This window comes from Pipistrellus hanaki (assembly GCF_964339955.1).
Source record: "Pipistrellus hanaki genome assembly, chromosome: 5".
Taxonomy (NCBI): domain Eukaryota; kingdom Metazoa; phylum Chordata; class Mammalia; order Chiroptera; family Vespertilionidae; genus Pipistrellus; species Pipistrellus hanaki.
In genome coordinates, this window is record NC_140507.1 from 86,849,560 (window position 1) to 86,863,010 (window position 13,451).

The 13,451-nt window shown below is 47.2% G+C and overlaps 1 protein-coding gene across 1 annotated transcript in view; it reads left to right on the forward strand.

Moving 5' to 3' along the window:
• DOCK5 (dedicator of cytokinesis 5) overlaps positions 1 to 13,451 on the forward strand; it is a 191,311-nt gene that overhangs the window by 48,128 nt on the left and 129,732 nt on the right. The window contains exon 2 of the mRNA XM_084884799.1: positions 1,628 to 1,711. Within this exon, the coding sequence (XP_084740925.1) occupies positions 1,628 to 1,711 (84 nt within the window). The remainder of the gene's footprint in view (positions 1 to 1,627; positions 1,712 to 13,451) is intronic.

Genomic DNA, 13,451 nt, shown 5'->3' on the forward strand with positions numbered 1-13,451 from the left:
ATATGATTCTGAGCTTTTTCTGACTGACTTATTTTGCTTAGCATAATATTCTCAAAGTCCACCCATGTTGTCACAAATGGCAATATTTCATCTTTTCTTACAGCTGAGTAATAATCCATAGTATTTATATACAGAGTGGCCAGATTATTATGATCTCTGAATGCTTAATAATCTGGCTACTCAGTGTGTGTGTGTGTGTGTGTGTGTGTGTGTGTGTGTGTATATATAGAGTGGGGTCTGGCCAGCCTGACCAGGGGGAGGGGACATGGGCGGTTGGCCGGCCTGCCTGCTGGTTGAACTTTTGGTTAAGGGGGCAATTTGATATGTCTTTTAGGATATATACTGAGTGGCCAGATTATTATGCATTCAGAGATCATAATAATCTGGCCACTCCGTGTATGTATCCTTATACATCTTTATCCAATCCTCTCTTGAAGGACACTTTGGTTATATCCATGTCTTGGCCACCGTGAAAAATGTTGCAGTAAACATAGGGATGCATATATCTTTTTGAATAAATGTTTCTGTGGTTTTGATTTGCATTTCCCTGAAGACTAATGCTGTTGAGATCTTTTGATGTGTCCTTAGTCATCAGATATGACAATTGGTCAGATGTCCCCTTAGAGCTTCACCATCTGAAAAATCGAGTTGTCATTTCCTTTCTGAGTTATAAGAGTTAGTGTGCTGTTTTCACAGTCTGGCCCGGTCATTGCCAGCCCTACTGACTGTGGTGACTGAGGTCACCTTGATGAGCAGTTGCTGGGACAACCCAGTCTGTCAGGGTGCCTAAAACGGGGCAGGGTGGCCTCTCCCGTGTTGCACCCTGTGCCAGTCTGTTATTAGAGGGCATATGGGACTCACAAGTGGTCCTTGGGCCACCGATCACTGCCATGGAAGCTGAGAGATGGCTCACCCCTTGCCCTGGAGATCGCAGCTCAGTGATGTCGTAAGCTGGCTGTTGTCTGATGAACAAGGGGACTACCAGCGAAACCCCACAATGTATTCTCATTTTAGCCTGTTTTTTTTTTTTTTCATTCATAACTTACAATTTTAATTAACTCATTATTTCTATAATACGATAATATATGTAGTCTCTTTCTTTCCCTAGACCTGTGGTTGGCAAACTCATGAGTCAACAAAGAGAAATATCAACAGTACAATGGTTGAAATTTCTTTTGAGAGCCACATTTTTTAAACTTAAACTTCTTCTAAAACCACTTCTTCAAAATAGACTCGCCCAGACCATGGTATTTTGTGGAAGAGCCACACTCAAGGGGCCAGAGAGCCTCATGTGGCTCGCGAGCCGCAGTTTGCCGACCACGGCCCTAGAAGACCCAAAATATCCAGGCCAGGGGCCATGTCTGTGCGTCTTGTCACCCAGCCCGTGGTCTCTCACACAATACATGGTGCACACAAGGCAGCCAACCAGTATTGGGTGCAGGGGTCCCCTTAAAACACAGTAATGGGGGGTCCAGGAGGGTGTTCTCTGCTTTGGGGTGGGTGCTTCACTGAAATCAGTAAGTAGAGGGTCAGTGTTGCTAAGTGGTTCACTGGCCACAGAATGTGCTGCTGTGACCTGTGCTGTAACGGCCACTGATGCCATTTCCCCTTCTGCTTCTCATTCCAGCGATCTACAACTACAATGCCTCTCACGACGTGGAGCTGTCCCTGCAGATCGGAGACTCGGTTCACATCCTGGAGATGTATGAGGGTGAGTCTGAGTGGCCTCCTGCCAGGCAGGGCAAGAGGCAGGAACAGTGGAAGTTACTTATTAATAAGGCACGTAGAGCAAACTTCAACACGCTCCTCTTCCTGGTGGGGTGAAAATCCAGGAAGTCCTCAGGTTATGTGATTTCATACTGAGGGCGATTTCGAAACAGCCAGCTGAATACAGGAGTGCGGACACACCCAGTCACCAGAATCTAAGTATGTGAATCCAATTATGTGAATATGTTGGACTCAACCGTCGGTTACAGAAGGACCTGACACAGCACTGGTTTGGGAGAGACACATGGGACCCTGGGGTGGCGGTGGGGGGGTCTCTCCAGGGGGCACTGCTGATTAAGTGGCTCTTTTTTGTTGTTAATCCTCACTGGAGGATTGTTTTTCCATTGATTTTAGAGAGAGTGGAAGGGCAAAGAGGAGGGAGGGGCAAAGAGGAGAGAGAGGGGGAGAGAAACATCGATGTGGGAGAGTCACATCAATTGGTTGCCTCCCACATGCACCCCAACTGGGATGGGAACCTGCAACCCAGGTACATGCCCTTGATTGGAATCAAACCCAGTAACTGCTGAGCCATGCCAGCCAGGGTAAGTGGGTCTTTCTACTCAGCACCAAATGTTGCCAGACTGGGGGAGAAATGAGGGAGACTACTGGGGTTGCTGAGATTCTTGCAGAGAATTAGGTCAGGACTGCAGCCGGTCCAGAAAGCCTTCTAATCTAGTATATGCCCCGCAACTAGGTCAGCTAGGGCGGTGGTTCCATTTAACCCGCTAGTGGGCGGCAGGACAGGACTCAGGACTTCTGGGGTGTCTAAAAAGCACAGAGCACGTCTGCACCCTCCCCTCCCTTGACTTCTAGCTCCAACTCGAGCTCTCTAAATCCCAGCAGGGCTCCTGTATACACACGTCTACCCCAACCCGCAGGGCACCATGTACATGTATCCAGGCCACTGAAGCTGAGGACCTAAGCAGAAAACCACGTTTAGGGCCCATTTCTTCTCTGAAGATTAGGGCAGGAACAGGGTGGGGAACTACGGTAGATTTTTGGCACACGGGGCGAGCCTTGTTCGAGCAGGCTCTCTGGATATGCAGGGCCCGGCCCCCCATGTAAGTGCTGGTGAGGGTCGAATGGCAAAAGTGCTCACCTCAAATCCAGGTGCAGCTTCTGAGGATGCAGCGTGGGGACGAGATGAGAAGCAGGGTTGGGCCGTAGAAACTGTCATCTGCCTGACTGCACAGAAAACAGCTGTGACTGCTGCCTGCCGTTAGTGTTAGCAGCGGGCAGGGGTTTGCATTGTCCCCTCCTTCACAGACTCCAGGTGCCATGCAGCCCCCAGGGCAGGAGAGGAAAGGAGGGCTGCCTGGACTTCGTCCATCCTCTTTTCCCGTCATCCTCACCCTCTCAGGTCCAGCCAAACGTCCATTCCTCGCTTCCCTAAGTCACCGAGACACTCGGCACAGCCCTAGTGAAACCACAGACCTCTCCCCCTTCCTGGGTCCCATCGCTCACTGTCGGGGCCAGAGTCAGCCATTCTGTCTGGTTTCTAGGAACACACATTTTTCCATTGTACGTGCTCAGCTGCTGCACCTCTTCCTGTGGGCTTGAAAGGGTTGTACCTTTTAAGATCACTGGGTGCAAACGTTCTGTAGATGACAATTAGGTTCTGATTACTTTGTCATTTTTTTTTTTTTTAATTTGCGATACGCCAACTTTTTTGTGTTGTTTCTGTTACTGCCAGATCTGTGTTAAATCCTCCACCATGACTGCAGTTTGTGTCAGTTTACAGTGCTCCAAGCTTTTGTTTTATATGTTCTCAGACCTGTTTTTAAATCGTATAATTTTAATGTTGCCACATGAAGCAATTCCAGCTTTTAACTTCTGTTTGTTAAACCTGTTCTTCTTATCTTGGTCTGTAGTCATCCTTTTTCTTTAGTCTATTTTGTCTGAAACTATAGCCAACTTATTGGCGGTCTGCAGATTCTGTCCTCCTGGCCTCTCAACGCTGTCAGAGATGCTGCTCGTGACACGGGAACAAACTTTTTCAGCAGATGCTCCAGATAAACGCAGCCCCACATTCTGGCCTCATCTTCCTGAGTTTCTGAGTTGGTCTTTTCAGATCTTGACCTGATAACTGTTCACTTTGCCATGTTAGCTCTTCTGTGTGCGTGAGTGTGTGTGTGTGTGTGTGTGTGTGTGTGTGTGTGTATGTGTGTGATATTGTCCAGCTTTTCTAATTGTCCTGCCGAGTGTGGGAGGAAAGATAGAGTGTTGATGTGAAATAAAGCAGATGATGTCTGTTTAATACACTTTCAAAATTCTTTTTTCGTTTTTACATGACCCCATTTTTATATTTTCTGAAATAGCTAATGGAAGCACTTTGTCCTCCTAAGATTCATATTCATGGTAGTTTTAAGTGGACACATTATTTTAAAAAAAAAAAAAAAAAAATATATATATATATATATATATATATATATATATATATATATTATTGATTTTTTTTACAGAGAGGAAGGGAGAGAGATAGAGAGTTAGAAACATTAATGAGAGAGAAACGTCAATCAGCTGCCTCCTGCACACCCCCTACTGGGGATGTGCCTGCAATCAAGGTACATGCCCTTGACCGGAATCGAATCTGGGACCCTTCAGTCCACAGACGGATGCTCTATTCACTAAGCCAAATCGGTTTTGGCTAAGTGTACACATTATTTATAGGTTACCAAGTAGCCTCCAAATTGACCGATGAACACTGATGAAGGTAGCAGTCTCACGAACAAGCTAAGGTGGTCACTGAGCTTGGTTGACTTTCAGTTTAAACACACAGACACACACACACACACACACACACACACACACACACACACACACACACACACCGATTTCACATCATTCCCGAGCTTGAGTTCCGAAGCCACAGTGCTCCGCGCACATTGCAGCTCACCCAGCAGCGAACTTGCAGGAGGCGCCCACCCAGAGACAGTCTTCCTTTATCAGCGCTGCATCTGTAGTATGAAGATCCAGGTGCTGTCTGCTGGCAGCGGGAAGCTGACTTTTCTTGTTAACTGTTGCCATAAAACACTTGGCGTGCCAGCCATAGGGCTCTGGCATCTCAAACCAGGACACCGGCGCCCGCTCTCAGGGGTGTGAACAGGCAGGTTTAGAACACGAGCTTACTGAGTTCATTCATCGCCCAATGGCAGGTCAGCTTTATAGAGGTTATTATTTTGGATTAATTTTAAAAAAATAGTATTTAGTTTATTGGATTAATAGCCCCCCCCCACCCCCAACCAGATGCAGTGATAGGTTCTTATATCTGCTGAGTACTTTGCGTTCTTGGCTGGATTCTCAAATTCCTTTATTATTTCAGGCCGTTCGGGACTGAGTAAGGACAGGAGTGCTTTGCAAACATGAAACACGATGGAAATGCTGAGTAATACCTTGTTCTCTCCCTCCTCCCCCATCTCCTCTTCCTTTAAAAAAAAAAAATAAACAAAATGGAAACGCCCACGGGACTGCCAGATGGAATTTAAGGGGTGGGTAGTGCTGGCACCGGCTCCAGGCCTGGGGGGTGTGGGGGTTGTGCCTTCAGCTTCCTGTCAGATCTGCCTCCTGGGGCTCCCCCTCACCCCCACGCTCTGAGATATTTGCATCCCAGACCCGTGTGTGCTATTTTGGTGTGGATGCGAGTCCACCCTTCTGGAGCCCAGACGTGAAACATTCTTTTCTGCCCACAATCCACACCAGAATACCGCTCCGGCTCTCCTGCTGCTGCTTCCCGCCTGTGGTTGGGTGGGCAGTTATGAAAGTGATGGGTCCTTGAAGGCAAGGCCTGCTTCCCCTTCCTCCTCAGGGCCCGGCCCAGCACGGTCCCTGCATGCCGTAGGTGCTCAGGAAAAGTCTGCTGAGTGAGCCGCGAAAGAGAAATCAGGGTGCAAAGCAAGGTCTTTGGAGCAAGGCAAGCTAGGGTGGAGAGTCAAGAGGGCCAGGTCACATCCACAAAACCCCGGATGTTACAGGGCAGGACTGCTTTCCTCCTGCCAAGAGGGAAGTGCGAGGGCTTCTTCTGAATTGAGAGGAATTTCAAACATACAGTTAACCAGTTTAAAGTGAATAATGTAATCGTTATTTACAAAGTACACCAGTCACAGAGTTGGGCAACCACTACCACTGTCTACTTTCAGAGCATTTTTATTACCCCAAAAAGAAGCCCCAGTACCCATTGGTGGGCATTACCCCCCAGTTCCAGGCAACCACCAACGTAATTTGTCTCTGTAGAGTTGCCTATTGTAGATATTTCATGTAAATGAAATCACATGTAATATGTGGTCCCTTGTGACCGACTTCTACATAGCATAATAGTTCATCCATGCTGTATGTAGCCTGTCAGTACTTTGTACCTTTTTGCTGCTGAAGAATATTCACTATATACATATACATGGACTACATTGTTTATCCATTCACAATTGAACACTCAGGTTGTTTTCACATTTTAGTTATTATCAATAATGCTGCCACAGATGCTTGCTGGCACATTTTTGTGTGAATCTGCATTTTCATTCCTCTTGGGTATGTGCCTAGGAGTGGAATTGCTGGGTCATGTGGTAACCCTGTGTTTGACCTTTTGCAGAATTGCCAGAATGATTGTGTTTTGGCTCCAGAACAGGAGACCACGGCCCAAATGAGAGAAGCCATCATTCATCCCTTATCATTCGTTTCTTTCTGTGACTTTCCCTTGACCTTCATTTGTTACTAACAAACGAGGGAAGGGAGTAGATAGAATTGCCTGGGACGCTATATGCTGCTCATCTTTTAAATATATTTTATTGATTTTTTACAGAGAGGAAGGTAGAGGGACAGAGAGTTAGAAACATCGATGAGAGAGAAACATCTACCAGCTGCCTCCTGCACACCCCCTACTGGGGATGTGCCCGCAACCAAGGTATTGTACATGCCCTTGACTGGAATTGAACCCGGGACCTTTCAGTCCGCAGGCCGACGCTCTATCCACTGAGCCAAACCGGTTTCGGCGGTTAATTCATTTTAGCCCATAAGCCACTCAAGTTCAAGAGAGAGTGGCTGATGTGAACAGTGATCTCTGGGGTAAACTCAACACAATTGGCCCCATTAGAAATAACAAAGTGAGATAATGTCTCAAAGGCATTCCAAGCAGGCACAGCGAAACATTTTATATTATTTCAAAGGACAGCACAAATGATGGGATTGGAACCAGAGGAAGTGGGCAATCCGGAAAAGTTGAAAGAATAAAAAGAAGCATTTGTGTATATATAGGAGGTCCCCAATCTACCGAAGTTATTGTATATCTTCTGTATGGAGTGAGGCCAGTTTTAAAATGCACTTGGATCAAGAAAATTCACCCCCTTTCAATCTGCAAAGGAATAAAAATGGATTATGGCTTGAGCTGGTCATGACTCTCGTCTTTTTTTGTTGTTGTTCATCCTCATCCCAGAATATTTTTCCATTGATTTTTAGCGACTGTGGAAGAAAAGGGGAGAGACAAAGAGAAAGAAACATTGATGTAGGAGAAACACATTGATTGGTTGTCTCGTGGCCTATTTAGGGCCCTGGATCCAGGCTGCACCTGAGGTATGTGCCCTTGACTGGAATCAAACCCAGGACCCTTCAGTCTGAGGGCTAGGGTTAGACTCATCTTTATGAAACAGGCTTTCTTTAGTAAGTATGGAGGACAGTATTGACAGATAGGTAAAGCTATACCAAATTTTGGTTCCATGGCTGACAAAACTTTATAACAGAGGCATACATAAGAAGAGAGTGCATTTAAAGATTTTCTTCAAGCAGTGCCTTAACAAGCATCTTTTGGAACCTACATGGGGCCATGACAAAACAGAAACAAACTCAAAAATCAGAGATACCAGTACAGTCTCATCCAGCTCTTGGAGAATGTCTGATTTGAGAAGATGGGTTGTCACATCCTCCCATATCCTGTATAATAATTAGTCAACCGGTAGCTCTGACTAATTGTTCCTCCTTTCTGTCCATTTCCTTCTCTATTTGGTCCGCAAGGCCCATTGGTCATAGGTGAGTGAGAGACAAAGTCTAAGTTGATTTTTAAAAATCAGTTCTTAGCCTGTGCACAAGTGTGCAGTATAAGCTGAAATAAGGGATTCGAAGTATTTGTCACTTACATTTACCGTTGTTACACCTCCAGTCACGATAATTGGAAGTCGATTCTAATTCAGAATCTAGTCTCCCCTTGCTCCAGTCATAAAAACAACCGCCTTTCACAAACACAAATGGCAGTGAGCCCAGCAGCTTGGGTTTTATGGCAGGGACTGCGTGCGAGCGTTTTGGCACCAGCCAGGAGAGCAGAGTAGGCCAGGTGGCATTTTGTTGAGTCTGCCGGTCACTTCCCACATCTGTTCGACCTTCACCCTAAGTACAGCTTGTCAGTGACTACTGCTGGGGACATATGTTCCTGAGATGTGTTTTTTCAAAAGTTGTGTGTGGCAGTAGGAGTGTTGTCACAAGAAAAGCTAATTAAAAAGTAGAGTCTGTGAGAACGGTCACCTCAGATTTAATTTTATAAAAAAGAGAATGCCTTCTGTCTTTTTCTTTTTTCTTCTTTTTTTAAAAAAATATATTTTATTGATTTTGTACAGAGAGGAAGGGAGAGAGATAGAGAGTTAGAAACATCAATGAGAGAGAGTCATCGATCAGCTGCCTCTTGCACACCCCCTACTGGGGATATGCCCGCAACCAAGGTACATGCCCTTGACCGGAATCGAACCCGGGACCTTTCAGTCCCCAAGCCGACGCTCTATCCATTGAGCCAAACCGGTTTCGGCAGTCTATTTCTTTTGAGCTGTATTTGAATGTGCTTCTGAATGTGATCTTCTAGAATAGGTCTGAGAACCCTTTCTTTTCTTTTTTAAAAATATATTTTATTGATTTTTTTTTTTTTTTTTGCAGAGAGTAAGGGAGAGGGATAGAGAGTTAGAAACATCGATCAGCTGCCTCCTGCACACTCCCTACTGCAGTGTTTTTCAACCTTTTTTGGGCAAAGGCACACTTGTTTCATGAAAAAAATCACGAGGCACACCACCATTAGAAAATGTTAAAAAATTTAACTCTGTGCCTATATTGACTATATATAAAGTAATTCTCTTGAATAGGAATCAAATAAACACAAAGAAAGTATTTTATAATTACTTTATTATGAAATATTAAGTAAACAAAATAGTGAAAAATTATAAAATTCTTGTCTTGTCTGCACCTACGGCACACCAGGCAACATCTCTGTGCCGCGGAACAGCGGTTGAAAAACGCTGCCCTACTGGGTATGTGCCCGCAACCAAGGTACTTGCCCTTGACCGGAATCAAACCTGGGACCCTTGAGTCCGTAGGCCAATGCTTTATCCACTGAGCAAACTGGTTAGGGCCCGAGAACCCTTTCTGAGTGGTACTGTCATTCAGTGACTTTGTCATGAACAGCTACTTGGACTGGCCCCTTTGGGCTAACGAGGCAAGCGCAGCCCAGAAGCAGAGGTGCACATGAGATGTTCTGGAGGAATGTTCTCCTGAGCTTATGGTGTCGCGTAAGTTTTGGGCTGCAAGGGATCTAAGTGGGATCAAGGGTTTAGCCCATGGCGGTGCGCACCCCGGATGCTTATTCACATAATTCGGTGTGTAACTTCTACCAAAAATGTCTTCAGTGCCATATCCCCATTATGAAACATGGCACATCAAATTATCTCGGGCCTGGGTGAGACTCAGTTAAGGATTAATGTAAGAAGAAAGTTCTAGAGGCAAGTTCAAAGTGGACTGAGGGCAAATCTGAATAAGATACGTCTCCTCTTGCTTATACCTGGAGAGAGAAGGCTGAAAGTATGCCTGGACTTTGCTCATAGTGATAGAAGTCACTTATGATCTTTAAAAGCCTAGACGGATGCTTATACATCATAAATATTAACTATGCCAGAGTGCTTCCATTGTACTCAACCCACGAAAGCAAATCATTCAACAGAAAGTGTTATAGAGGCAGAAAATGCTGCCAGAGAGAACGTGTGTGCTGTACCTGGGTCTCGGGAGTCCTTTTCCTGCCTCGCCTCCCCCTGCAGGGAGGGATGGACAGCCAGGGAGGAAAGGATTATGAATCTAACCCTTATTCTATGTGCACTGTCCCCCAATGTTTGTTATCCGAACAAGAGTATTAAATGTGTGAGCATTTGCCTTAGACAGTAGGAATGTAAGAGTGTGAACAACTGTACCTGTCAATTTAATCCTCCTCCTAAATGGCAGGAACAATTAACACTAAACCCCTGACCTCGAATACTTGTTCTAATTTTCACCAGTGCAGGCTTAAGGCTGATATCGTAGTTGGAACTGAAGGAATGGGAAGGGGTGGGGGAGTTTTATTTTTAATTAGTCTTCCTGTCAGATTCACTGCCCAATGAATATTAAATAAGGCCTTAGAATAAACTATTTTGGGAACGTTCGAGGTGTCTCCTCTGTCTCCGCTCGGACCCTGGGTTACTCAGGACCACGTTTCTCCATTTTTCCAGCCACTGTCGCGTGGTTTTTCGGTTACCCGACTTCGTTCTTCTACATTTTTTGTTCTCTTTTCCATAGTCGTCTTCTCTGCCATTTTCTTGGGTCATGGGACTTATTCTGCTGGAAAATGACTGTCCGTCTTATCAGGTGCTTGGACTTCGGACTGAGGCTTGCCTGGGCCCAGCATGGTATGCAACTACTTCTGTAGCTTCAGCTGTGGATTGTGTAATTTAAGAATAATTTAGACACGGCCTACTGCTTCCTCCAAGGGTAGACATCCTCAGAAAACAAAAGAAAGAGAACTCTGGATAGCCTCCTGCTGTCCTCAGCATAGGAGCCCGGGGATGGCCCTGGAGGACAGTCCCTGCCTGACCTTGGGCACCTCATTTCCAAGACTGCCTGGCCTTTTCCACTCACGTGTGTTTGGGCATTGAGCTCAGAGCTTTCATACGCTCGGGCTCAGCTCTTACAGTCCCGGGAGAGCAGAGTTCCTGATGCTTGTTTAAAGCTGTGAAAATCACGCTATAAGAAACTCGAAGATTTCCACGTGGCTAGCGCGTGTGGAGCTGGGATTCCCACCAGGGTCCCGGGGAATCCAAGTGCAGAGCGTGCTTTCAGGTTGCGAGGCGTTTGGGGAAATGACACTTCCCGTTGGACACAGCATACAGTTTTCCAAAGGGGGTGCGCTGCTTTTGCTTTTTAAACAGCTGTCAGACAAGGTTCCCACCTCCCTAAGTGTGTTTCTGTGGGGGTGAGCTCTTCCTGAACTCACGCCCTCCACCCCCACCCAGCTCTTCCACACACGCTGGTCACCCCGGCCAGTTGGCTCCTTGCTGCCCTCCGCTGGGCATTCTGGGGCTCACTTCACCTCCAGAGGCCTCACCTGCCCTCCACACACACCTGCCTCCCTGCCTGCTTTATCTTTATTTTTATTTTTATTTTTATTGATTTCAGAGAGGAAGGGAGAGGGGGAGAGAGATAGAAACATCAATGATGAGAGAGAATCATTGATTGGCTGCCTCCTGCATGCCCCCTACTGGGGATTGAGCCTGCAACCTGGGCACATGCCCTTGACCGGAATTGAACCCAGGACCCTTCAGTCTGCAGGCCAATGCTCTATCCACTGAGCCAAACCAGCTAGGGCTCCCTGCCTGTTTTTAACAGCTGACTTTGCCCGAGCAGGCAGGCATGTCTGATCCAGGGGAGCATGGCCGAATCATCCCCTGCACCCAGGGATAGCGGCTCCTCCCCCAACACACCGGCTCCGGGTGAGAAGACTGAGGCATTGACCTCTGGTACCAATAGCTGTCCACACCCCTTGGGTCTGGCAGGAGGTCAGGAAGGTCACAATAAACAGAGGGTCTCTGGTGGGGTCTCTGACTTCCCCAGCTCTTCTCACTGGTGTGTGTGTGAGCGAATGTACAGTTCATGTCCCCGATCGTGCCTGCCTACCTGTGCTGGGGGAGAGGGCACTGGCGTTGAACCCAGTGATCTTCGGCTCGGACACTCTGGAAGGTCCCACATAGTTCAGAGTCACCTTCTTGCTCCTCCTCTTTTGCCACCAGGACTCTTATTGCTGTCGCCACTGCTGATCTTGTCACGGCCCTGACAGCGTTTCTCCACCCCTGACTATCTCACGTTTAGAGCCCTAAAGTATAGCTCCACTCTTTCATTTTGAGAATGCATTCCATTGAGGAGCTTGAAACAGTTTTTTTCTAAGTGACCTGGACAGAAGGGGCCTTGGGGACAGAGCTGAGTGCTGCATGGGGCAACCTCCCTCAGCCCACTTGTCCCCTTAGCTGAGGTGCTCTGTCCCCAGCGCCTCGGCACACAGTGGGTTTCCTTACAGGGCCTCCATTCTCCCTTCAAACATTCAGGCAGCCGTTTCCTTCCCTCTAATCTCAGGGCCCTCGGGAGTGTAGGTAGGTTTATGAAAAGAGCAGCCTGCGTTGAATTTCTAGAAATCCTGGCAAGCTGGACGTGCCAGCTGGTGTCTCCTTGCTCTACCCGTGTCTCTCTGTTCCACTAGCAATTACATTACAAGCTCTTCCAGGTCCGGACGTGGGGTTTATTATACCCTCCAACACCTTGAGGCCCACAGAGCCTAGCAAGTTCCTTATGAAAGTGGCTTCCTTCAATCTGGGATGCTTGACTCATTGATCCATCCCTCACAGGCCTGACCCCGTTCTCACCCATCCTGTGCGTTGGTGCCGATGACAACAAAGCCCGCAGAGGGTGAGCTGCGGCAGGTTCGTTGCTGGGACTGAACACCACCGGCTGCTTTTTTTCATTTCAACTCTCTGGTCCTCATTGGATAAGTTAACGAAAGGAATACAGAAGAGGGAGATTAGAGCCAGAAGCAGGAAGGACTGATTTTTTTTTTTTTTTTTTTTAAAGCAGGGCTGCTTAGCTTTAAAAAGTTTTTAAAAAGCCAAATGCAGAAAACATAAAGGGAATTGGCCAGTGAGAGTGATGGTGTTGATTAGATGAGAGGGAAGCGTCTGTGAAGTCCGAGAGGTTCCCTGACTTTGCAGGCAACGTTTGGATGTGTCGCCTCTTCATCCTGTCCAGTGTGATCTGGATCTACCCCCACCCCACCTGGACCACGTCCCTCTGAGGAGGACTCCCACGCCACCCGCTATGGAAGCCACCGGGAGGAAGCTTGACATTTTATTTTATTTTAAATGTTTTTATTTATTTCAGAGAGGAAGAGAGGGTGAGAGAGAGAGAAACATCAATGATGAAAGAGAATCATTGGCTGCCTCCTGCATGCCCCCTGTTGGGGATCTAGCCTGCAGCGCAGGCATGTGCCCTTGATGGGAATCGAACCTAGGACCCTTCAGTCCCCAGGCCGATGCTCTATCCACTGAGTCAAGCCGGCTCGGGCGAACCTCGGCATTTTAACTGTGGAGTTGGATGGTAGGAGGTGACAAGATGGAAAAAAACACACAATAGAATGTATTTGTGGGAGAACATTTTAAGAGAGCAAAGCCTTCCTTTCCCTGCCAGCTGAAGACGCGTTCCTGGCACCGAACCGGGAGGGGACGCGCGGGCCTTTGGGTTTCAGATGAGTCCTCTTAAGGGGAGCGCCTCCTCTTTCCTGGACATTTTGGCCTCATGGGTGGGGTGCTCAGACTCTGCCCTGCTTGGCCCACTGGGCCTAGGATCCCAGAGAGCGAGAAGGAAGATCCTCTGACGTC